The following is a 26415-nucleotide window of genomic DNA, read 5'->3' on the forward strand; positions in this document are numbered from 1 at the left end:
ATTCATACAACACTTAATTCAATACATTGTACATATTTCCTCCTGAACAACTTTTCAGGCTCATAAATCATTTATTGGATTAACCCCTGAAGACAGCATAACAAGAACTTGAACTTGGCAGATGGACTACCCAAAAATGCTCCCTTAGCTTTATTTTTTAACACAAGATTTATCTTTCTAATCCTCAAACATGGAATGGATATGGCATAGCTACCTGCATTTACTTTTGAACATGTTTTCAAATGTTTGTCCTGGAAAAAAACCCACTTTGGTTTACTTGATTTCAGCATTCAAGGTCGACACTTGAAATTAAATTTTTCATGGCACATCCTAATGCAGTTTTGGGTTGTGGGCATTTAAAGTGGTGCTATATCATTAAAATTAAAGAGTGCTCCATGCAGCCTCATCCTAATGTTGTTGGCCTGCTTTCTGTCACTGGTGGCCGGCCTCTGAGGCCAGTGCTTTACTTCTGCCAAAGCTCTGCTGGAAACCTCTCACTGTGCCTTCACTGTTCTGTTAGCAAACTCAGAATCAAACATCTTCCCGGGTGAAGAAAGATGATTTGCATGTTGTATCCTATCTTAATTTTCTATCCAGATTTGGTTTGGGGTAAAACAAAGAACATGCTGTTTGGATTGTGGGTGTTGGGTAGTAAATATAATAAAAAAATTAAAAGTTCTGTATCTCAAAAACTCCCCCTCACTGATTCTGAAAAAGGTTGTTTGCCTTAAACTCTGAAAATCAGTTTAGCCTCCGAGACAGATTTTCTGCTCAGAGTTTACAGAGAGGGAGGGGGAGTGGGATGGGATGAGGAGCAGGGGAGGGAAGGGGATTGGATGGAGGGTACGAGCCAATGGGAACCTTCCGGACCGGATGGCTCCCTTTGGTCAATTTCTATGCAGGCCTACGACTGATAGACTGAATGGATTTTTTTGGTTCTTTTTGCTATTCATATTGTGTAGATTGGACTACAGGACCATAATCGCAGTATAAAGAAAGTGGAATGAACAGGTATCCAACCTGTAAGGTGCCCAGCACAGGAGTATAGTTGTGAGTCACAGCTGGGGCTGAAATGTATTTTCAGATACTGACTAAAAGAAAACAGGGTTTGTGTCTCTAACCTAAACTCTCTGTTTAGGCAAGCAATACAGTAAGGTAACATAATAATATTAATAATAATAAAAATAATAATACTAACAAGTAAAGCTTGCATTTCTAAACGAACCCAAGGACGCTTTACACACAAATTCTGATTAATGAACTGGTAATGAATGATCTGAAGTGTATCAACATTTTAAGATGTTGGAGGACAAACATCCCCCCATGTGGTGTTGAATGTAATTTTGTTCTCATCCCTAAATGTTCTCATTTTAAACATTTTTTTTTGGCATTTCATAATCCATTAACTGAAAAGAGTATTGTTGAAATTGATTTGATTCCCTCTAGTTCCACTTGCCATCATGTCTCTTTATTGTTACTTCCCCCTAGCACAAGTAAAAATTACAGGACATGGAAAATGTTTTGTCTCAGTCCCAGTTTCACAACAGTTGCAGTTATCTTTTGTAATCTCAACCAAATTATTAGTAAGCATCCCAAAATCCTTTAGTTTTTGTCAGAAACAAGTGACGTCAGCTTCTTTTTGAAGAAACAATGTAAACCTAAATGTCTCTTTCTTCCTCCATAACTGCTTATCTAAATCCTGTTTCCACTTTTTGTTACAATATTAATTGGCGTATCAATAAAATTTAAACATTAAATGTCATTGAATTTATAATTTCACAGACTGTGAAATAGTCAGTGATGACAAACAAATGTTCCACTGGTTTAACTCTTTTTCTGTCATTAGAAAGTTGAATGCAGTATGAACAGCAGTGTTCATATCCTCTAAGCTGTGGTGCAAATAGTTTGGTGGTTCCACTGAATAGATCCTTTCCAGACATAAAGTTTAAATTTTATCTCTACAGGTGTCAATCAGTGCTGAGAAAGCTGCCATAAAACTTCTCTGGTTTTTGACAGTTTTTTCAGTGAGAAAATCAGCTTTTTGTTTTCCGCCCGTGTTCTGGCCTTTTGGCAGATTTCAACACACAATGGCAGCATTTGAAGAGCGCTGGAAGTGGATGAAAGCAAACCACAGTAATAAGAAGCAGCAGATAGCCCCAACACATGAGGGGAGCAATTCTCTCAGCAGAAAAAAAATATGAATTATACTACTGGAGGGTAGGACTCTGATTGCAATCTGCTAGGGTGGAAACAGTGTTGCACTGTGGTGAGCCATTAAAAGGCCAATTGTCTGGGATGCGAGACTGTGAGTGGGCGGAGTTAAAAAGACATGAAAATAGGTGTTGATTATAAAAAAAGAAAAGGTTCCCCTTTCCTAGAATAGAGAGGGAAGTACTGGTTTTCCAAAGGGAGTGAATGCGCTTATCCACATCCTCTCTGGAGTTACAACCTGTGATCTTCCGTTGTCTTGGAAAATGAGGAAACACTGTTCCCTTGATTGATAACAAATGAGCATTGAGGAAATGTGAATATATATATATATATATATATATATATATATATATATACACAGTATATACATATGTATGTACGTATGTAGGTCTTTGAGCTCTTTTTCAGTGGAGGTCTGTTTTCACAATAGATCTACATTTGGGATGCTGTCACCCTATAAAAGTAATTCTATGAAGTTTAATAATAAACAAGTTGTCTGCAATGTTTGAGGTCATGTTATAGTATTATCTCAACATGCAACCATCCCCTCTGTTGAACCATGCAAACGTCCACATGGAAGTCAGCAGTACTTGCTTCAATTACTGTCCATTACTGTAGTAAGCTAATCAAAATCTCTGTATTCATCAGAAGTTGCATTTTTTCCCAGAAAGTTCTTTTTTACTAAATGTGCCATTTCACTAAATCTCTGAAAGTCATAGTTATGTTACGGCTAAATATCTTGACTGGGAATGATGTGTGATGACAGAAACATGAAAACGGGAGGGACCCTATCTGAAGTGTTAAAGGCTGGTAGGGAAGGCACATTTGCTCTCATGCCATACCACAGGAACTCAGGCTGATTACTGAGAAGCCTCAGATTACAGTCCTCTAAAGGGTAACATCTTCAATCTAAGCACTGCCATCCCCTAAATCCCCTGATCCTCCGTCCATCTTCAAGAATGAAACAATCAGGGAAAACACTGGATCAGTCTACTTAATGCAACATGTTTTCTCTTGATTTAAAAACAAAAAATGCCTTCAGGGTTTTTACCATGCTGTAATTCCACTGTGAAACCCCAAAACAAACAATGGGATTGATAGAAAGTCATACTCCCTTTTCAGTCACGTTTTTCAGTACAAAGGGTGTTGTACGGATTGTAAACTGTAAACTGTAAACACTGACTTCCTGCTTTGCTACAGTGCGGACGCTTTTCTGCTTGCTCTCGCCTTTGCTTGCATTTGTTTTGGTAGTATCTGCTAATATTTGCTTCTCCTCAATAAGAAACAAAGAGCAACAGCTCCTGGATACTTACAAAACCAGTGGGATTATATTTCTTTTAGATAACTGAGGCATTTTTCAATATTTTTACGACGCTAGGCAGGGAGGCCTACCATTCAAGATAAGCCTGAGCCTGTGCTACAGTGCTAAAGGTAATCAGCAGAAGATGCCTCCCTTCTCTACGGAAGATTACCACAAACTACTACAGAAGATTTTGCTGTTGGAAACAAAAATGAATCGGTTAGAAGTATATATAGAAGTGAATGGATATTGTGACAACAATACCACTCTAGCACTGACTGAAAACAGTGGATAGGGGCATGCCAGAACCCAGCTAACTAGCAATGATGAAGCTACGAGGAAACGGGAGGTCCCTGTACAGGGTAATAAATCTACCAGCGATAATCCTCCCTGGAACACACTTGGTGCAAAGCCAGGCCTACAATTTAGTCTTAAAAAGCGCTAGAGAAACATTCTTCTCCAATATCATAAACAGCAACACTAATAAGGCCAAAACCCTATTTGCAACTGTCGACAGACTGACCAACCCCCCAACACAAATACCAGCCGAACTCCATTCCACACAGAAATGCAATGAGTTTGCATTCTTTTATACTGATAAAATTGAAGGCATCAGACGTGCCATCAATATCTCAAACAAAAAAGTTGGATCATCACCCTGTTTAGGCCAAAATAACACAGCAACGATGGCAAGCTTTTTTGCCATAGACTCTAAAACTCTAGTGGAAACAGTGACCGATCTAAAGCCAACCACCTGCTGTCTTGATGCTTTACCTACCAACTTCTTTAAGAATGTTTTTGAATGCCTATCAACAGACGTGTTGCAAATAGTTAATAACTCTATTCAATCGGGCAATTTCCCAAAGGCCTTCAAAACTGCTGTCATTAAACCTCTTCTAAAAAAGCCGAGCCTATTTGCCTCTATTATCAACAACTACAGACCAATTTCAAATCTACCATTCATAAGTAAAATAATTGAGAAAGTTGTACTCCAACAACTAAATCACTTCTTGGCTTCTACTGGCTGCCACAACAACCTCCAGTCAGGATTTCGACCTTTTCATAGCACCGAGACGGCCCTTATTAAAGTTATAGATGACATCCGTCTTAACACAGACTCTGGCAAAACTTCAGTATTAATGCTATTGGACCTCAGTGCTGCATTTGACACTGTCGACCACTCAATAGTCTTGGACAGGTTGGAAAACTGGGTGGGGCTCTCAGGCACAGTCTTAAACTGGTTCAAGTCATATCTACAAGATAGGAACTATTTTGTTTCCATTGGCGACTTTGTATCAGAACAAACCAACACAACGTGTGGAGTCCCCCAAGGTTCAATCTTGGGGCCGACTTTATTTAACATCTATATGCTCCCACTAGGACAAATCATGCAAAATAATAACATTGACCACCATTGCTATGCCGATGACACCCAAATCTATGTAGCGCTATCACCAAATGACTATCGCCCCATAGATCTACTGTGCCAGTGCATTGAGCAAGTCAAATTTTGGATGTGCCAAAATTTCCTTCAACTAAATGAGGATAAAACTGAGATAATTGTTTTTGGTGCTAAAAAAGAGTTTACACACCTTCAATCACTGTCCCTGAAAACCTCAAATAAAGCCAGAAATCTTGGGGTTATTATGGATTCTGACTTACATTTCGACAGTCACATCAAATCAGTAACAAAATCGGCCTACTATCACCTTAAAAATGTAACAAGACTTAGAGGGCTCATGTCAGCTCAAGACTTAGAAAAACTTGTCCATGCCTTCATTACCAGTAGACTAGACTACTGTAATGGTCTCCTTGCAGGTCTTCCCAAAAAAACTGTCAGACAGCTACAGCTTGTTCAGAACCAGAAAATTTGAGCACATTACACCAATTCTTAAATCATTACACTGGCTTCCTGTACGTCAGAGAATTGATTTCAAAATCCTCCTGCTCACATATAAATCACTACATGGTCTAGGGCCGAGGTATATCACTGATATGCTCCCACTATTTAGGCCTTCTAGATCACTAAGAGCGTACTCACACTGTCCTCCCGGACCGAGACCCGGACTTAAGGGTACTTGTCCCCCCTCCCTCTCCCCCCCGCGCCCCAGCCCCCTTTGTACTCACACTGCCAGGGCCGGCCAATGCTTCTTGCTGTCCATACGCATCACGTAACACGTCACACGGATTGATCGCGTGTGTGTGGCTTTGTTTACAAATCTTTCCATAGACCTCTGAGTTTTTGTGCGTCTTGTCGACTGTTTTTGAATATTTTCATCCGACCAAATCTGCAGTAAACACTCCACCCCGCACCATACCAACGTGAACCTTTCACCGCCATTGTTGTTGTTGTTAAATGTCCGCGCATGGTCCGTCCTTCTATTTACATGTCCGAACAGGCGGACATAACGCTACTGGCGTAGGGCTCGTGCTCGTGCTCGTACACGTGCGCACGCTCGTGCTCGTACATGTGCAAACGGCTCCACTAAAGCCCACCTCTTTCAAGCGGGCCGTGGACGGTCCGCTGGCCGCAGTTGAGCGCGGAGCGGGTCCACTCACACTGCTTAAAGGTACTAGACTTTAGCTGAAAAAACGGTTTTGGCCGCGGCCAAAAGGACAGTGTGAGCAGGCCCTAAGATCCTCTGAGACCAATCTGTTAGTGGTTTGCAGAGTAAACTCAAATCAAGGGAAAGCATCTTTCAGTCATTATGCAACAAACAGCTGGAATAAACTTCCTGAAGATGGAAGACTTTCACCCACTCTGACCACTTTTAAAACTAGACTGAAAACTTTTATGTTCACCTTAGCTTTCTGCTAAATCTTTGCACTTTTAACGTCTGCACTGTTTTATTATTGTCTATGTTTTTATTCTCTTTGTCTTCCTGTAATGCATTTTAATTCATGACGTGTTGTGCTGTGAAGCACTTTGAGTCTGCCTTGTGTATGAAAAGTGCTATACAAATAAAGCTGCCTTGCCTTGCCTTGCCTAAACCCCCTTGGGGCAAATTTTGGATTTGGGATATTTGGCTATATGAATAAAATTGACTTGGAGAAAGTTACCTTTGAAAACCATATACAGTGCAGGATCAGAAAAACATAGAACACTAAGTTTTTACTGTATGTAAAGATGGTGTATGTCACAAAATATGGCCTGATTTTGGAGGAAAAAAATATTTCCATCAAAAAAATGTTTTGTGACCATAATTGAATTACAGGGCAACAGTAGTCATGTAATCTGCATGTTTCCTGTCATGGTAATAAGCTGCCTGTTGAATGAGGGTGGGCAGCACTAGAGGCTTCACATGTTCGTCTAAAGAATGTTCCTCTTTGTTGTGTGAAGATTATTCTGTTTCTCCTCACTCTTCCTTGACTGCTTTTTCTCCTCAGGTCCTCTGAAGACAGACAGTTTTGCCGACAAGAGGCCTCTGCTTGGGGTATGCAAGAGCACAGGGTCTTCTGGGTGAGTTCACACATCATAAAGATGACCTCATCATCTCTTCCTGACAGGATCTTAGAGGCTTATACCTCTACATGAACACTTGTAGTCAGTGATTAGCACACCATCAGGCAGAAATTATTTACTACTCTAGCATTTGTACCAAATGAAATGGAACACTTGAATAATTTCTGGGCACTGCTAAACATCCTTATTGTAGTTTTGGCCAATATAGAGTAAAATAAGCAATTGCAAGGACACCATGTTTGTGGCAATTAACGTAAACATGGGTTTGGATTATATGGCTTATCTAAACATATGAACTAAAAATAAAACAAAAAAAACAGAGCTTTTACATGAAACCCTGAAGGATGCCACAGTTAATGTGTGTTGAAGGTAATGAGTTTCTATATGTAACATGTGACAGAATATGTCATTTTCTAGTCAGTCATGCCTTTAAGGCAAAAAATGTAATTCGTGAAAGAAGTATTATAACATTTTAGTATAATGAAGTCTTTTTTTTGGCCCTAATCCCTATCTCAGTCCTTTAATGTCGGGAATAGTCTGATCCAATATTTATGTCTTTATACGAATGATACTGTATATTAATGTCTACCATATTTACCAATATTTACCACCAAGTGTTGATTAAGTATGTATCTGACTGACACAGCTGTAGCATACTAAATATTTCACAAGCTTCTTGATCCCAATGCTTAATGTCCTGATTTATTACATTCATTAAATTATTTTGGTTTCCACCAACCATTGAGGAAAAAAAAGATCTGGCTATTTCGTCGCTAAATACTCAACTATGTTCACCTGCTACTCTCCAACTTTGACTATCGTTTGTTGCTCAACATACAGTGGGTTCATCGGAGGTTTTCTGTTTAAAACAGATGAAGCCGGAAATTAGGTTGAGTGCTAAGACTGAACCAAAACAATTAAGGCTGTGAAACCAAAACAATGAGCTTAGAGCTACAAAAAAAGCTGAGGGGAAGCTGAGTGTTTCAGTGAGGGGATAATTCTCTGTGGGTTCATCACCATCTCTTTCACATTGTACATAGTCATACCCGTTGTTCATATAAACATATGGATTATTGTATCTTTAATTAGATATTGTTTGTTGAACAAATTCATGCCATATGTGTTGTATGATTGCCTTACAATGTGACATTTAACAAATATTTTAAATATTCCAAAATCAAAATTTAATATTTTTTGCAACTTTCTACCTATGAAAAAAGTATCGTCACATTTGAGTACAATGCAGTCCAGTACATCATCATTAACTACGGCCTCACAATAAATATATAGTTGAATGAACATTTCTCTGACAAAATCCAAAAAGTATATATCGTATTTTTACACATTATAAGGCGCACCTTCAATGAATGGCTTATTTTGAAACTTTTTTCATATATAAGGCGCACCGCATTATAAGGCGCATAGAATAGATGCTACAGTCGAGGCTGGGGTTACGTTAAGGACCGCCTCTAAATTCATTGATGTTAAGTTCGCGTGCTAGCGCTAGTGATTGTGCTGACACTTCTACTTGCTGCTCTCTGTTCAACAACCCACTGTTCGAGTTTGTCCTCCAACTGTAGCCATCTCGCTCTGTTCCCTCGGAAACTCTGTTTAGTTTTCTTTACTTGGCGCAGGTCATCTTGTTGCTTCCTCCACTTCCGCACCATTGATTTGTTACTCCTCAAAGCAATTTCAGTCAAAAACAACTGGACTGGTTGTTTGTCTAGGAAGACGTTTCACCTCTCATCCAAGAGGCTTCATCAGTTCATGTACGCATCTGACCAGGCTGGGACTGGTCCAACTAACTGGTGTGGAGATCCAGGTATTTAACCTCTCACAAGGCCGATGATGTCACTGAAACCCTTTGTGCTCCAAGTGCCCACGCCCGTCGTTAGAGTGACAGTCGGTGGTGGGCAGTTGGTTTCGACGTCGTTAGTGCTCTATTGAGTCTGAACGACAGTCGTTGGGGTCACACGGGCCATGTGTGAACAGTTGTCCTTTGAGGTTAGATTGTTGAATCTCCTGGGAAGGGATTGGTTTATGCTGTCCAATGCAACGAGGAATGCAAAGATCTTTACATTGGAGAAACAAAACAACCACTGCATAAACGCATGGCCCAACACAGGAGAGCTAACTCCTCAGGCCTGGACTCGGCTGTCCACTTACACCTCAAGGAGAAAGCACACTCCTTTGATGACAGCAATGTCCAAATCTTGGACAGAGAGGACAGATGGTTTGAAAGAGGAGTAAAAGAAGCCATCTATGTAAAAGTGGAGAAACCATCGCTAAACAGAGGAGGGGGTCTGAGACACCACTTATCTCCAATTTACAATGCCGCCCTTTCATCCCTTCCCAGGAGATTCAACAATCTAACCTCAAAGGACAACTGTTCACACATGGCCCGTGTGACCCCAACGACTGTCGTTCAGACTCAATAGAGCACTAACGACGTCGAAACCAACTGCCCACCACCGACTGTCACTCTAACGACGGGCGTGGGCACTTGGAGCACAAAGGGTTTCAGTGACATCATCGGCCTTGTGAGAGGTTAAATACCTGGATCTCCACACCAGTTAGTTGGACCAGTCCCAGCCTGGTCAGATGCGTACATGAACTGATGAAGCCTCTTGGATGAGAGGTGAAACGTCTTCCTAGACAAACAACCAGTCCAGTTGTTTTTGACTGAAATTGCTTTGAGGATAACGATGACCTGGACGAATGAGAACATTCACAGGCTTAATGTTAAACTCTCTCGCTGCTGCTCTTTTCCCGTGTTTTACTGCGTGACTAATCGCCTTGAGTTTAAACTCTGCGTCGTAAGCGTGTCTCTTAATAGGAGCCATTTTGGGCTCTTTACACAAACACACAAATGGAAATGAAATGGCAAGCTTCGCGCAGTCATTTATCTCAACACGCACCGCACGTTACTTCTTCTACGCGGCAAAATAGAGTCGGCGGCTGCTCACCGTAGTTGCGAGACCTGTTGTGGCTCAATATTGTTCCATATATAAGGCGCACCAGATTATAAGGCGCACTGTCGGCTTTTGAGAAATTTGAAGGTTTTTAGGTGCGCCTTATAGTGCGGAAAATACGGTAATCTTCCTAAACTTAGTATTTGTGTCAGATATGTTGTATTGGATTGCATTCAGTTTTATAGATGTACCTAATAAAGTGACTATGGAGTGTAAGTGGATCTTTTATTGGATTAGTTTAAGGGAAACTATACTGAAAAGCAAGCAGGCTGCTAGGAGACTAGAAGGAGAGAAACTAAAACAACCTCTTTCTGTTAAAATGACTCATCCTCATGACATTTTGTCTTTAAAACGTGTAGAAGGGAGTGTCAAAGGTTTTACTCTTTTCAATGTTATGAAGTACAAATCCTACATCTGAAAGTAATTTTCTGTTAATAATAGGAGGCATCAAAGGACACTCTTGTTATGAACCCTTCACATGCACCCAACTGAAGCTGAGCCAGTGATGTGGGCTGTGTGACTGTGATTCATGGACTTTTGGTGTCACCATGGTTGGCATGCGAGCAGTACCTGGAAGCCCCATTGGCAGCTGTGTAGATCCCTGGGATTCTCAGATTTGGGACAGACCCCAAGGCGTTTTAAACTAGCCTCTCCATACCTAGTCCATGCCCTCCACTTCCCCCCTCCTCCATTTACATATGCTCCTCTTCCAGAGCAACACAAAATTTAACTCAATATATCCTTCCCTGGAAATGAAATAAGGAAGTCTGTCTTCAGCTGGGCCTTGATGGAGACCACCTTCTTGATGTTTTCCAGGGCCTGCCGCCCTTGTCTCTCTGACGCCATTGCTGTTGCTTCTGCTTTTCCTATGTCCTCACTGACACTGAGACAGGCTTGGTTTTGACGGTTTAGCGAATCATCCAGGCGTCGCTCGACACTAATGCTGAAAACATGCACTGTGTTGAAAAGCAGTAACCCTGACCTCTGGCTGAATGGTACAGCCTGGTTCTTCCTCCATAGAAGTGCTTGGTAAATAACACTCCTGTCAAAGACGAGAAGGAAAAAAGCTTCCGGGTGCGGCCTAGTACTTTCCATTGGGCCTGTTCATAAACTTACTAAGGTCCTCACACAATTTTTAGCATATAATCATTTTGAAATAACAGCTTTTGTTAACCACCAAAAAGGATGCCGTCTTGACACTTAAATGGAAAACAGATTGAAGCCTTGGCAGCTACAGCGGTGCTGGTTCAGAAGTTGGTTCAGTCAGCTCTAGGCTTAGATTACAAGATTTGCAAATTAAAGGAAAACCAGAAAAGGAAAAAAGCATATGTGCTGAAGCCCTGTACTTTGGATTTCCAGCCAGGCACACTCAACATAATTTTATCAATGGAAAGGATTATGCGTTAAGTCCAAACAATGTATGGATCCAGTGATTTTTTTGACAGTAAAGCTACATATGCGTCACTTTCAGTCTCTGCACCAGTGCCAGTGGGCTTGGGGAATTAGTAAAGAATGCTGGTGCCATTGCAGACTTTGGTATGTCTGCTCACATTTCTGGAAATGATTTGTGTTTCCCTCCCTTACTTGCTGTTGTTATTATGTTCATTCATTTTAATTACATCCACAGGTATTAAAATTCTGGGAGACTTAAGGCTGCACTCTTTCAATGAATGTAAAATTTATGGCCAAGACAGAGGCAACTGAACTGTTTGTGGGTGTTTGAGAGCACACACTTTTTGGGCAAAAGTTCAGTGATGAATAAGCATGCTTTGTTCTCTAGAGTTTGGGAACTGTCAGTGACATTTCCAACATCCAGCTACCCCCTCACAACAACTCCAGATGCTGAAAGGATGTGGTCCTTTTTTCTTTTAAACAATATAGTCCTCTCTCACCGTGTAGATAACTACTGGATGAGCTATTGTGCTATTCTGAGCATGGTCACAATATCATCATTCCTGTGTCATGCTCCATTTGCCAATCTCAAAGGCTTGTTTAACATTCTAAAGTTTCCTTTCATTTTTTTTTTCAACATATCAATCATGATATGTATGATTAATGAAACTTTTTGGGATCAATAGTACAGTCATGGCCACTGGTGGTCATTACTGGTGGCATCAGGTGTGTTTTGATTTTAATTTCCATTCTTTAACTTAGTAAGTAGTAGTAAGTAAGGTTAGTCATTGAGTTACCATTAGAGATGATTCAAGATATTTGCTTTTTTTTACTGTCCAGTTTGGTTGATACTCATGCTTAAATTAAATATTGGTGGTTGATAACAACAGCCAATTCAGGGACAGAAAACAAATGCTCATTGCTCTTTTTTCGGGCAGTAAGGCACTGGGGAGTGCTTCATCTGTTTTGTTGATGACATCCACATTAATGTTAGCTAGGTGGCTACACAGCTAACTACAAGCTTACAATGTGGATGGTGATAAAAGCACAAGGCTCTCTCTTCACTGGGACCTATTGAAAAAATACACTTGCCCTTAACCGTGTCAGCATGGGGAATCTCTGGAGCATGTTTGGTCAAATTTTATTATGTGTCTGAGAATATTTCTGAATATTTCATAATTCATAACCAAGTGCCTTTGATTTTTCTGTTCTCATAAAGGCTATTTCTTCAAACTCTGCTACAGAAATTAACATCCAACAATTTTATTGCGAAAACTGCCATTTTTTATAGCCCAATTTACACTGCACACACTGCATAAATGCAGAAGACAAATGGAGTTTAGTCTTTGAGCCCAAAAAGTCCCAAGAGTATAAAAATTGTCCCCCATTGGCTTTGATTGTAATTGGACAACTTCCAGTCAAACCAAACCCAAGCTCCTTGCCTCTCCATTTTCTGCTGTCTTTGAGAGGACTGACAATATACGTCCATGCTGATGTGCTTGATTTTAATTTCTATTCTAGCAAGAATATGGGGTATCTGACTTGCACTAATGTCATCAGGTCAGTCATTCATTCATCTTCAACCGCTTGTGCCTGTCGGGGTCACTGGTGGACTGGAGCCGATCTCAGCTGACATCGGGCGTGAGCCGGGGTACACCCTGGACAGGACGCCAGTCTATCACAGGGCATGGCATCAGGTCATGTGCCATTAATCAACATTTATATGGAGTGCCCTCACACTCGTAGAAATGCGATGTATAATCAAAGATACAGTATATTTGATATTTGTACAGTGTCATACTCCTCCTACATCTAGGGCTCTATTTAAATCTGCTTAAAGTCCTGTAGTGAAATGCGCAGGCTATTAATTACATGCTTGCAAGCAGCAAATTCCACTTAGCCCTCACACACTCACAAACACTTTTGACTGCAAAAGCCCATTGTGGCACTAAGCTCTTGTGTTTCAATGCACTTTCATGACAGGTTTTGCTCTGTGGACAGGATGTAGCCGTCTTTTAAAGTGTATTAAATGGAAATCATCAAGCATTTGTATAAAACGAGCCACCAGATTAAGGGGATTTAGAGAAGTGATGCTTTTTATCCACCATGAGGTTATGGTGTTCTTCACTGTCACATTATGACCACACAAGGGAAGGATGACACACACACACACACACACACACACACACACACACACTCATACTATCCAACCCTACTGTGTGTGTAGGATATATGTTACCATCAGTGACTCAGAGAATTGACTCTGTATATATTTAATTTGTACTTTTCCTGTCATCATGGATTGTTGAAAAGCTGTTTTGATTACTCAATCGAACCTCAAGCAACTTTTAAAATGACACAAGCCAAGTGTTTTATTTCCTGCACCACTGTACTTTTTTACTGCACCAACTCGGGGTCATTCTGGAGAGGACTCAATTGAACATTTCAACAAACCTATTGAGGGCTATTTTTCTGACAGTTATAATATGGGAAATAATGAATGTTCTAATGTAAATTGAACTTTCCGTGATGACAGCAATTTTATCCCTGGACATGATTACATTTACAATTTCAGCACACCTCTGAATCAATACATTGATTTATTTTGTTTGAGAGTTTAAAAAATGACATTAAAAAAGACATTTTCAGAGTTAAAAGTGATAATTGCATGAGTCTCATGGTCATTACGTGAGACCCTGAACACTTGCTGAGAATTATGTGCACAACTAAAATTTTACGTGCGCTATTTTGATGTTACTGCATGTGTTCACGATGATCTCATGTTTAGAAATAACATTATACTGGAACATAATCCACACACACTAGTGATCTTTTCATCCTGGTCAAAGTTTTTCTTCAGTTTGTGAGCAGGAATGTCATGTTCTCCACTGGAAAAATGGTTTTGATGAAATGGCTCCTGGACCATTTTGTCATGCCCCGGCATGGAAATGAGAGTGACTGCAATCTGGTCTTTGACTGCCCCTTTTCCATTGCCCCACACAGGCACATACATTGCGTAGGCAGAGCTTTGAGGCGCAGGCTTCACTCAGGAGCATTTATTTTGACTTGCATGTCTGTTTTATGTCTGACGAAAATGTTTTCTGCCTCGCCAGTTTTCCCCCCTCAAATAGGAAGTCAGATTAAACTCAGTAGTACTGGAAGCAGTGTGTGTAAACACACCCGACAAGCTGAATGATCAATAATGACTTTTCAAACTTTTACTAAAGGCCCATTCCTTAAACCAGGCATCTGTGGTCAAAGCAGTTAATATTCTATTTTCCTAGAGTTTAAACCTTTCCTTTCTCTCTACATTTAAACAAAGTACAGTATATGGTAGTGCTAATGTAATTTTCTTCAGATGTAGGATGAAAGACAAAAGAGCACTGGCTTTGTCGAGTAACATTGGTGGTTCCTAGCAGGGCCAATATCTATCTAGTGTCCCAGAGTAAGAAGTCCGTTTTAACTGGCCAAAATACATGCATTTTTGCTCCTATACCCCTGTTTTCAAAAGAGCTGAGACCTTTTGTAAAATGTAAATGGAAACAGAATGTGATGATTCGCAAAAAAACTGAAAACCCATATTTAACTGAAAATAGCACAAAAAAAACATATCAAATGTTGAAACTGAGAATTTTTATTTCAAGTTTTGAATTTGATGCCAGTAACCGATTTCAATAAAGTGACAGTGATAATAGTTGTGAAATGCTAAAAGAACACACTTAGTGGAATATCTCACAATTAATGAGATTAACTGGCAACAGGTGAGTCTTTCTGAAGTAAAGATGGGGAGGAGTTTACCACTCTGTGAAAGAGTTCGCTGGCAGATAGTCCAACAATTTAAGAATAATGTTTCTTAACGTAAAACTGCAAAGAATTGGATTTCATTGTCTACAGTATATAAAATCAAACGATTCCGAAAATCTGAGGCAACACAAGGGACAAGTCTGAAAACCAATATTGGATGTTGGAGGCCCTCCAGCACTGCATCAAAGACAGACAGGATTCTGTAGTGGACCTCACTGCATGGGCTCAAGGACACTTCCAACAACCACTGTCTGTGAATGCCATTCGTCGCTGCATCCACAAATGACAGTTAAAGACAATTCTTCCAATCAACATTAGTTTTGAGGCGGCTCGAAGTGTGATGCAATGAGAAGCAACTGTTCAGTGTAAACAATGGTGGCTTCCGCGGAGGAGATGAGCGCAGCTTTTGAGCGAGCTGCTCTCTAACGCTCTTTTCTCTTGGATCCTTCTGTTGGAATATGGACTGGGCACCTAAAGTTGTGTCTTTTATCCGTCAATTCACGTTACACAAACAGCAAATATCCTTTACTAACATGTTGTTTACTTTGCCTAGACGCTCTGTTAGTATGTCATACGCTTCATTAATCTGATTGGTTGATTTGGCCTGTCTATCACTAACATACAGTAGGTGGTGATAGACAGATGATTTATCCAATCAGCAACCAGTATTCTGCCTCTTCCCAAAATATCTCCAACCGAGAGTTCCGAGAGCAAATGCGAATAATGCAAATCAATCCATCTGGTGGAGTCACGTTGTGTTGTTTCTGCATTTGGGTCCTCCTCTCTGCTTCCACTATGACAGAATGCCCTGACCAACAATGGACCCAGCAGAGCAATGCCTTTTCATCAAGAAAGTTTTTGAGTTTGGCATGACTGTCGAAGGACTCATTGCCTCAGGACCACGTGAGGGAGTACATGTTTTGTACGAGATTTTGACACAACAGCCATTTTGCTCCTTATCTGGATATTGTGAAGGAGAAGCACAATACTTTCCTCTGTCCACCACTCTGCACACTCTCACCCTGGCCTACTCTCAGCCATCCAGCCTCTACGACCATGAAGTTTGGTTTCCTGTGTGTGCAACCAGCCAGCCTGTCCGGAGCCTGCTCTAGCCCCAAGCCCTTTCCTGGAACCCGTCTGGAGGACCACTAAGCCTCAGTCTGTTTTTGGGACCAGGTTGATGGTAAATCACCGCCTGATTCAATTCAATTCAGTTCAATTCAATTTTATTTATCGTGTCAATCATAACAAAAGTTATCTCCGGACACTTTACAGAGTAGGTAAAGACCACACTCTCTGACTTATTTATGATTTACATAGACCCAACAATTCCTCCTTAGAGTACGGTGGCAATGAAAACCTTCCCTATAACAGGCAGGAACGTCGGACAGACCCAGCTCTGTGGAGGACGGCCATCTGTCTTGACCGGTTGGGGAGGAAGAAAGGGAGAGAGAAAGAGAGAAAAGACGGACCGATGGAAAGAGAGCGACAAACAGACTCTCAAACAGCTGTAAGCTTTATCAAAAAGGACAGTTTTAAGTTTACTCTTAAATATGGAGACAGTGTCTGCCTCCCGAATAACATTTGGGAGTTTGTTCCACAGGAGAGGAGCTTGGTAGCTGAAGGCTCTGCCTCCCATTCTACTTTTAGAGACTCTAGGCATTCTCAGAGCGCAGAGATCTAGTCGGGTAATATGGCACTATGAGCTCCTTAAGATACGACAGAGCCTGGCCAATAAGAGCTTTGTAGGTAAGGAGAAGGATTTTAAATTCTATTCTAGATTTTACAGGTAGCCATTACAAAGAAGCAAATACAGGAGAATTATGTTATTTTCGATTTGTTTTAGTCAGAATACGAGCTGCAGCATTTTGGAGACTCTTAACAGACTTATTGGAGCAGCCTGATAATAAGAAGTTGCAGTAGTCCAGCCTAGAAGTAACAAATGCATGGACTAGTTTTTCGGCATCTTTCTGAGACACAATGTTCCTAATTTTCGCAATATTACGCAGGTGAAAATATGCAGTCCTTGTTGTTAATTATATGTGAGAATTGAAGGACATATCCTGATCAAAAATAACACCCAGATTCCTTACTGTGGTGCTGGAGGACAACATAACACCATCCAGAGTAAGAATATCTTTAGCTATTGAGTTTTGGAGGCCTTTGGGGCCAAGTACAATAACTTCAGTTTTTTTTTTAGTTTAACATCAGAAAATTGCAGGTCATCCAGCTTTTTACCTTTTCCCCGTCAGCTAGCCTCAAGCCTGCTAGTTTCCAGCCTGCTTCCCATGCAAACTATGCAAAGACACCTGCAGCACCACCGCAGCTCTCTGCTAAAATCAACCCCCCTGTAAAGAAAATACTGCAATAAAACGATGCACCAATTTGCTCCTTCCTTTTAGATTGCATTTTGGTAATTGTCTTGAATGGACTTTACTACGAGAGGAGCTGGTACTGGGGCCAGTTGGTAAGTCTTTCAAAACCAAAACTCTGGGTTTACTAACTACGTTGTTGGTGCTTTGTTTTCTGTGTAAGGACTCTTCTCATGCTTCTGCAAAGGTTTGCTGTTATTCTGAGCAGTATCAGTGGTTAGAAAATACGTTTTAATGCCTTCACCGTGCTACCCCGAGCTAATCAGTTAGCCACATCCGGCTGTTAGCGACTCTCCTGGATTTCTCCGTTAATAGTTTATACACACAAAAAAAAACCTCTTGATTTTGCACTGGAATTACACTTTAAAGAGCTGAACATTTTGATAGTTGAATGGTTTTTGTAGGTGAAATAATGCAGACGTTGTAGGAAGCCATACATTGTATGGAAGAAAAAAAACAAACTAGAAAATGCATTTGCTTGAAGCATTTGAATAACATAGGTGGAAATGCTTTCAAGCATAGCTAGACAATTTATTTCCTGTGGAAAATGTGTGGTAATGCTTAAAGTGAAAAACGTGATAGTGAGAAGTGCAAAAAAGTCAAAGTAAAAAGTGAAAATTGTGGGGGGAAAAAAAGGAAATCATAGTAAAAAAAAGTACAAAAGTGGAGCCTTTTTAATAGGATCAGAAAATTATCTCCATAGTTTCATTGCAAAAAAAACATAAAAAGATAAGCTGAAATGTCCTCAAAGAGCTGAATGTCTTAATACTTGAATGTTACTTGAAAGACAGACAGAAAGACAAAAGACAGAGAGACATAGAAAGAGGGGAGAAAAACACGATTGTCAGATGATAGCAGCAACATTTATCACAGCCTGATGATCGAGGGGACAGTGACCTGGCTTGAATGTGTAAGAAGAAGCTGAATTAGCAAGAATAGTTGAAAGAGTGACAAAGGGTTTAGTTAGTATGAATGTCTTTGAAAAATGTAATATCGCCATTAATGAATGAAAGATGTAGAATATTTTGAGGTTTTATAAAAAGCTGACACTAAACAGAATTGCAGGTGTGAATGTTTCAGGAGAAGGTGAAGTAGTAGTAACAGTTGGGAATTGAGAACATGTTTATTTGTTATGCATAGCATTTAGAGGATGAATAATACCCATAATATATTTTAAAAAGATTAATTATTTAATGCGTTGTTGAAAAGCTGACACTAAACTGCATTGCTGGGTTCAGTGTATTGCGAAGCAGTTGACAAAGTATGAATAAGCTGGAAAGTGGAAAGGGTCTAATTAGTGTATATATAGGAAAGATGTGGAATATTTTTAGGTTTGAATGTAGTACAAATCACTAGATAACAGTTGAAAATGTTTGTAAAAGTAGTTGAAGAAGTATGAATGAGATGGAAATTTGGGAAATTGTTTTCGTCCTGACTTTCCTGTTATGATAAAGTTACCAGCTTGGGCTTTTATTTTGAAGGTCAGACTGAACTGATGACTCCATCTCAATCAGCGGTGTCTCTGCAGCTGCAGTCAAGTGTTATAGTGACGGTAACAAAAACTAAGAATGGAATTTTTATAATGACACATACCTTCTAGGGCTTCAGATTAGCCCATTAGTCAATAAAGGAGCCAGTCCGGTCAAGGTCAAAATGATGTCCACTCTGACCGTTGAGTCTCCCACTATGTGGCTGAACATTCCGTCGAACACACAACCATTGAACACTCAAAAAAAGTCTGAAAACAGCATCATATTTTAACGGTGGTCAATTCAAAAAAGTGTGAAGTTATACCAAATCTGAATCAAGTCTTTAGCTGAAAATTTGAGGAAGAAGTGGCATTTTAAAGTGGAGCATGTTTAAGAGGATTTGAAGAGTTGCATTGGGGAAAAAAAGCTGAAGAAAGCTTGATATTTTAAAAAGCATAAAAGGTAGAAACAGTAAAAGTCATTGCCATCATTGTCAGGGTTCTGGGGACCAGGGACTCAGATGCAGACAAGGGATTGGTGGAAACAAGAGAATTTATTGAGCTAAAACACAGATATGGCTTGAGGCAGTGCTGCGGTGGTGTCTGTGAAGGTTGGCGAGTCTCAGGGTCCAGGCTGGAGGTTTGAGTCATTTGGCGATTCAGGCTGGGTTCGGGCTCTGGGCCGGTGTCTGTACCGTATACAGGAAAAACAGAATTAGCAACGCGCTAAAGAATAGGCTCACGAGTTGTCAGATTGCTGGCGTCTTATCACTAGAGTTGATACAACGATCCGGCGGGGACTGGAAGGCTGCTCCGAGAATAAGTAGCCGGGGTGATTGCCGGTGATGGGCAGCAGATGTGTCAGCTGTCTCCTCCATGGGCTGCAGGTGTGACAGCTGTCTCATCAGTAACCACGCCCTCCCCTCAGCAGCTACCAGAGGAGAGGGAGAGAAAAGAACACAGAGACAGACAAAAAGCAAACCCACCAAGCACACCAAAAGGACAAAAAGAAACACAAAAACCACAATCATAGGCAAACAGAGGCCAGGGTCTTGGTTTTGTAGCTTAAAATTTGCTGAACTAGTAGCAAACCAAAAAATGTACGGATGCGTGAATGCCTTAATGCATTCTCACTAATAAGCCTAAGCAATAGTAATGCCGCCTTCAAACCGGAAGCATTAGACGCGATAGAAGCAGCGTGATTACATACTAGACTGTACTTACAAAGTCAATCTACTCACATACGCGATTTCAAGACAGACAGCGCTTTACAATAGATGTGAAAGTCGATCGATATTTGCATCTATCACGTCCAATGCCTCCAATGTGCAAGTTAAAAATATTTACCTTTTCAGCCTGATCGCATGACATTGTGGCACGTCAGCCAATCAGAAGGGAGGAGGGGGTGAGGAGGGGCGGAGAGTGTTGTGATTCCCCCACTGGCAGAAGCACTACATGTCAACATTAGGTGCGTTTCCACTATGGTCGAATACCCGAAATGAGGCGGGCCTATCTTGCCGAAAAGCCCTTACTTTGCATGTGAGTCGCTCCTGAGAGAAGCCCGGCTGCTGATTGGATGTAGCTCGCAGCGAGATGTGAGGTGTGGTAGTACAGACCTACAGATGCCACAACACTGTGAAGAAGAGAGCAGACCGGAGTAGCGTGGCCACCTCCAGAGTCTCCTGGGGCCATTTTTTGTAATGGAAACACAGTGAGTGAGTGTCCATTTGAGAGGGTGTGCCCTGAAACTTTCTGAGCGGCCACATTTTACCCTAATGGAAAGGCACCTAATGGAGAAGGTTTATCTGGGACTTCCACAACAGGTACAATGCAGAAACTGTGGTTATCTCAGCCATGGTTGATGAGAAAAAGGAAACAGTGGGTGAAAAATGTTTAAATAGGCAGGTTCGCATCATCGTGTGGATGACGCAATTGGCAAGTTTAGCGCGATGGTCCAAATATGATCCAAATATGATCAAGCAGCTCTTTATTTCCTTTTCTTGTGATTGTATTGCGTTTACGCACCCGGTCTGAACGTGGCATAAGCCAGAGCAATAATAGACCCTGTGCTTTCATGCTCACAGAAATATTAAAAAAATATTTCATATCAGATTTTTTTCTGAAAAATTTGATTTAGTATGTCCTTGATATTATTAATTTAGACAATGTAATTTTGTATCACGATATCTTGATACATTATTTCATCAAGATATGATGACTTTTTTTTTTTACTCTTTTTCTCACTTTTAGCTAAAATGCAGTGCTTTAATACAGACACACACACACACACACACACACACACACACACACACACACACACACACACACACACACACACACACACACACACACACACACACACACACACACACCACACACACACACACAAAATGTTGGCCATTATACTGTATGTGCATTACTAAACAGTGAGGGAAATGTATATTTGGCAGCTCTGTAGAGATGGAGCTGTGGTTGAACTTTTTACCCAAAGTACTTTTGTACCAGCCTGCAGCTTGCCAGAGTCACTGCGGCTCCCTCTAGGCCCCCATCAGGCTCTGATGTGGCCAGTGTGTGTTCTGTATAGGGGGCTGTGTTTGAGCTGAGAGTAAGGGCGTACTGACACTGTCCTTCCGTACCGCGACCCGGGCTTTAGGGTACTTGCCCCCCCTCCCTCTCTCCCCCCCCGCACCCCAGCCCCGTTTGTACTCACACTGCCAGGGCCGGCCAATGCTTCTTGCTGTCTATACGACATCACGCCGTAACACGTCACATGCGTTGATGGCGTGTGTGTGGCTTTGTTTACAAATCTTTCCACAGACCTCAGAGTTTTTGTGCGTCTTGTCGACTGTTTTTGAATATTTTCATCCGACCAAATCTGCAGTAAACACTCCACCTCCGCATCACACCAACGTGAACCTTTCACCGCAATTGTTGTTGTTGTTAAATGTCCGCACATGGTCCGTCCTTCTATTTACATGTCCGAACAGGCGGACATAACGCTACTGCCGTAGGGCTCGTGCTCGTGCTCGTACACGTGCGCACGCTCGTGCTCGTACATGTGCAAACGGCTCCGCTAAAGCCCACCTCTTTCAAGCGGGCCGTGGACGGCCCTCTGGCCGCAGTTATGCGCGGAACGGGTGCACTCACACTGCTTAAAGGTACTAGGCTTTAGCTGAAAAACCGGTTTTGGCCCCGGCCAGAAGGACAGTGTGAGTACGCCCTAAGAGGAGTGGCAGTAAAAAACAATTGAATAAGAGGGAGTTGGGAAAGAATGTTGCAATACCGTTTTTCTCACCCAGTTGTCATGGAATTTTAAGATGCAGTGTTCTTCGTCAAGATGGCGCCGCGGATGGCTGCCTCGATTTGTTGGTGCGCTTTGTTTTGTCTTGTTTTGTTTGTAAACAGTGTTTTTTGTTTGGGTTCACGGCTGTCTTTCACCAGAGAACAGCTCATGAACATTCGGATAACAACTCCGCGGGATTTGTTTCCCGAATTTCTGGCTCCCACATCGGTTCTGGTGAACTATTTAGTCCAAGGTGCCCTCGCCTTTACAACTTTACGCCGTCGCAGGGGGAAGCGAGCCGGTGCGTCTTCCCCTCTGGCGAAGGCGCACGCCACTACCTGGAATATTTCTCTCTAACGTGCGCTCACTGGGCAATAAATGGACGAACTTCAGCTTCTGTTGAGGAGAGACAAGGACTATAATTCATCCTCTGTTTTTTGCTTCACCAAGTCATGGCTGTTTGAGAACATCCCGGACTCTGCGCTACAGCTGGATGGATTCCAGCTTCACCGAGCGGACCGTGACACGCGGCTCTCTGGCAAAACAAAGGGTGGAGGTATTTGTTTCTACATCAACAGCGGCTGGTGCAACGACGTAACGGTGATACAACGGCACTGTTCTCCCCTCCTGGAAACTTTTATTATTAACTGCAAACCATTCTACTCCCCACGTGAGTTCGCTTCCTTCATTCTGGTCGGTGTTTACATTCCACCGGAGGCCAATGTGCAGGACGCACAGCGCACGCTCGCCGACCAGATACTAGAAGTGGAGCGGACCAACCCGGACTCCTTAGTTATTGTCCTCTGGGATTTTAACAAAGGTAACCTCAGTCACGAATTGCCCAAATACAGACAGTTTATTAAATATGCAACCAGGGAGGGGAACACTCTGGATCACTGTTACGCAACAGTCAGTAACGCCTATAACGCCGTCACCCGCACTGCACTGGGAGACTCTGACCACAACATGGTCCACCTGATTCCTGCCTACAGACAAAGACTAAAACTCTCTAAACCTGTGGTGAGGACATCAAAGAAGTGGACCAGTGAAGCTGCAGAGGACTTAAAGGCGTGTCTGGACTGTACTGACTGGGATGTTTTCAGGACTGCTTCCACCAGTCTGGATGAGTACACAGAAGCTGTGACCTCATACATCAGCTTCTGTGAGGACTGCTGTGTACCAACACGCACCAGGGTGACTTATAACAATGACAAGCCCTGGTTCACACCCAGACTGCGACAGTTGAGGTCTGACAAGGAAAGGGCTTTCAAAACCGGCAACAGAGCAGAGTACAAAGAGGCCAAGTACAGGTTTAGCAGGGCGGTGAGGGACGCTAAACAGCTGTACTCCAAGAAGCTACAACATCAGTTCTCCTCTAACGACTCTGCCTCTGTCTTGAGGGGGCTCAGGCAGATTACCAACTACAAGCCAAGAGCCCCCCCTGCTGCTAACAATCAACGACTTGCTAACAACCTCAATGACTTCTACTGTTGCTTTGAAGATCACCTGGACAGTACTCACACCACCCCCCACCACACTACCCACCAGCTCCAGCCCATCAGCCCTTCTCCCCCCACCACCACAATAGACTGTAAACCTCCTACCACCACAGCTGCCCCTCCCCACCCCCCCTCCACCGACACCTCTGCCTGTCCTTGAGAGAGACGTTAACAGGCTCTTCAAGAGACAGAAACCCCGCAAAGCTGCTGGGCCAGATTCCGTGTCGCCATCCTGCCTGAAGCACTGTGCAGACCAGCTGTCTCCTCTGTTCACGGACATCTTCAACATCTCACTGGAGACATGCCGTGTGCCAGCTTGCTTCAAGGCCTCCACCATCATACCAGTCCCCAAAAAACCAGGACCCACTGGATTAAACGACTACAGACCTCTGTGGTCATGAAATCCTTTGAGCGCCTGGTTTTGTCCCACCTCGAATCCATCACAGACTCACTCCTGGACCCCCTGCAGTTTGCCTACAGAGCCAACAGGTCTGTAGACGATGCTGTTAACATGGCAACACACTTCATCCTCCAGCATCTGGACTCTGCAGGATCCTACGTCAGGATCCTGTATGTGGACTTCAGCTCTGCATTCAACACAATCATCCCGGGTCGTCTGCAGGACAAGCTTTCTCAACTCAACGTGCCAGACTCCACCTGCAGGTGGATCACCGACTTCCTGACGGACAGGAAGCAGCACATGAGGCTGGGAAGCCTCACCACGGAATCCAGGACGATCAGCACCGGCTCTCCTCAGGGCTGTGTTCTTTTCTCCCCTGCTCTTCTCCCTGTACACTAACAACTGCACCTCCAGTCACCAGTCCGTCAAGCTCCTTAAGTTTGCGGATGACACCACCCTCATTGGACTCATATCTGGCGGGGATGAGTCTGCATACAGATGGGAGACAGACCAACTGGGGACTTGGTGCAGGGAGAACAACCTGGAGCTAAATGCTTCAAAAGCAGTGGAGATGACTATAGACTTCAGGAAGAGCACAGCCCCCCCCCATCATCCTGTGTGACTCTCCAGTGGACACTGTGGAGTCCTTCCGCTTCCTGGGAACCATCATCTCCCAGGACCTCGGGTGGGAGCCAAACATCAGCTCCCTCATCAAGAAGGCTCAGCAGAGGATGTACTTCCTGAGGCAGCTGAAGAAGTTCAATCTACCGCGGACAATGCTGGTCCACTTCTACACCGCCATCATCGAGTCCATCCTCACTTCCTCCATCACCGTCTGGCACGCTGCTGTCTCATACGTTCTGCAGAGAAGGTGATTGGCTGCAACCTCCCTTCTCTCCCGGAACTCTACTCTTCAAGGACCCTGAGGAGAGCAGGGAAGATAGCTGAAGATAGCTGCTGATCCCTCCCACCCTGGACACTATCTGTTTGAACCTCACCGCTCTGGCCGGAGGCTGCGGTCCATCAGGACCAAAACCTCCCGCCACAAGAACAGTTTCTTCCCCTCTGCCATCAGGCTCTGGAATTCTGTTAAAGACACTTTACTGTCATTCGTTATATTAACGACATCTGGAACTCATACGTTATATTAACGTACCCAAATCACAGGTGTTATATTAACACCCCCCCCCCCCCCCCCCCTTTTCACTGGTCACTTTAACTTGCACACTACCACCTGCACTGGTCATACAAATACAGTCACTTATATTTCATGTATATAATTCAATGCCATATGTTTAGTCTTGCTTGTGTTCATGTTTCTATTTATGTAGGCAATGTCAAATCAAGTCAAATTCCTAGCAATGAAAATTGTCTGGCAATAAACCTGATTCTGAAGCAGTAGGCTCACATTATGAAGTGTAATGCCCAGTTCAGACCAAATATTCTGAATGCAACAAAACTGTTTTAGAACATTGCAGGTGAAAGTTTCATCGGTGTGAACTGACGTCTTTTTTTTTTGTCTGGACTAAAACTGGCTGATGTTGTCGCATGCGATTCAGCTTGTCAAATCTCCAGCAGCTTGTTAAAGAACGTAACGCACTGAGGCGGCCGGTGGCTGAGTGGTTAGAGCAGTCGCCCCATGTGAAGAGGTTAAAAGTCCTTTAGGCAGTGGCCCCTCTCTCTCTCTCTCACCTCATTTCCTGTCTGTCTTATCTAATAAAAGTCTTGAAAACTGCTAAAAGAAATCTTTAAAAAAAGAAAAGAACGTAACACACGTCAAATTTTGCAACAGCCAATCAAGTCTTAGCAAAGTCCACTGGTCAAGTCACTGACAAACTGTCAGCTGGATGAAAAGGCAGTTTGGACGAAGGCTCAACAAGCGTGTGTGAGAGGGAGAGAGAAAGAAACGGAGAGAGAGAGGGTCAAGCGAGCAATACAATGATTAAGGAGAGAGCAGCGCAGTTATCAAGAACAAATCAGTGAATCAGGGAAATAAAACCGTATTTTCTCTGTTTCATCTCTATAGAAAGGCAGCTGTAGCAAGTATCTCACTATCTCTGTCCTCATTTATATTTTATAATGCGACAAATAATATCCAGCTTTAAAAAAAGCCTGAAAAGTCAAAGATTAGAACACAAGAACAGAGAGGTGTTGCTATGGAGATGATACACCGTATCGCTGGTGTGAACGGGCAGGTTTCATAACGTTGCAAGTTTGAACATAATATACTGTATGGTGCCATGACAACTGT

At 42.4% G+C, this 26415-nt stretch overlaps 1 protein-coding gene across 2 annotated transcripts in view; it reads left to right on the top strand.

Moving 5' to 3' along the window:
• The window catches only part of bcas3 (BCAS3 microtubule associated cell migration factor), a 555891-nt gene that overhangs the window by 58926 nt on the left and 470550 nt on the right, over positions 1–26415 (top strand). For both annotated transcript variants that reach the window (XM_083914409.1, XM_083914410.1), the window contains exon 7: positions 6899–6971. In XM_083914409.1, coding sequence (XP_083770535.1) covers positions 6899–6971 — 73 coding nt within the window. The remainder of the gene's footprint in view (positions 1–6898; positions 6972–26415) is intronic.

Source organism: Echiichthys vipera (assembly GCF_963691815.1).
Source record: "Echiichthys vipera genome assembly, chromosome: 5".
Taxonomy (NCBI): Eukaryota; Metazoa; Chordata; class Actinopteri; order Perciformes; family Trachinidae; genus Echiichthys; species Echiichthys vipera.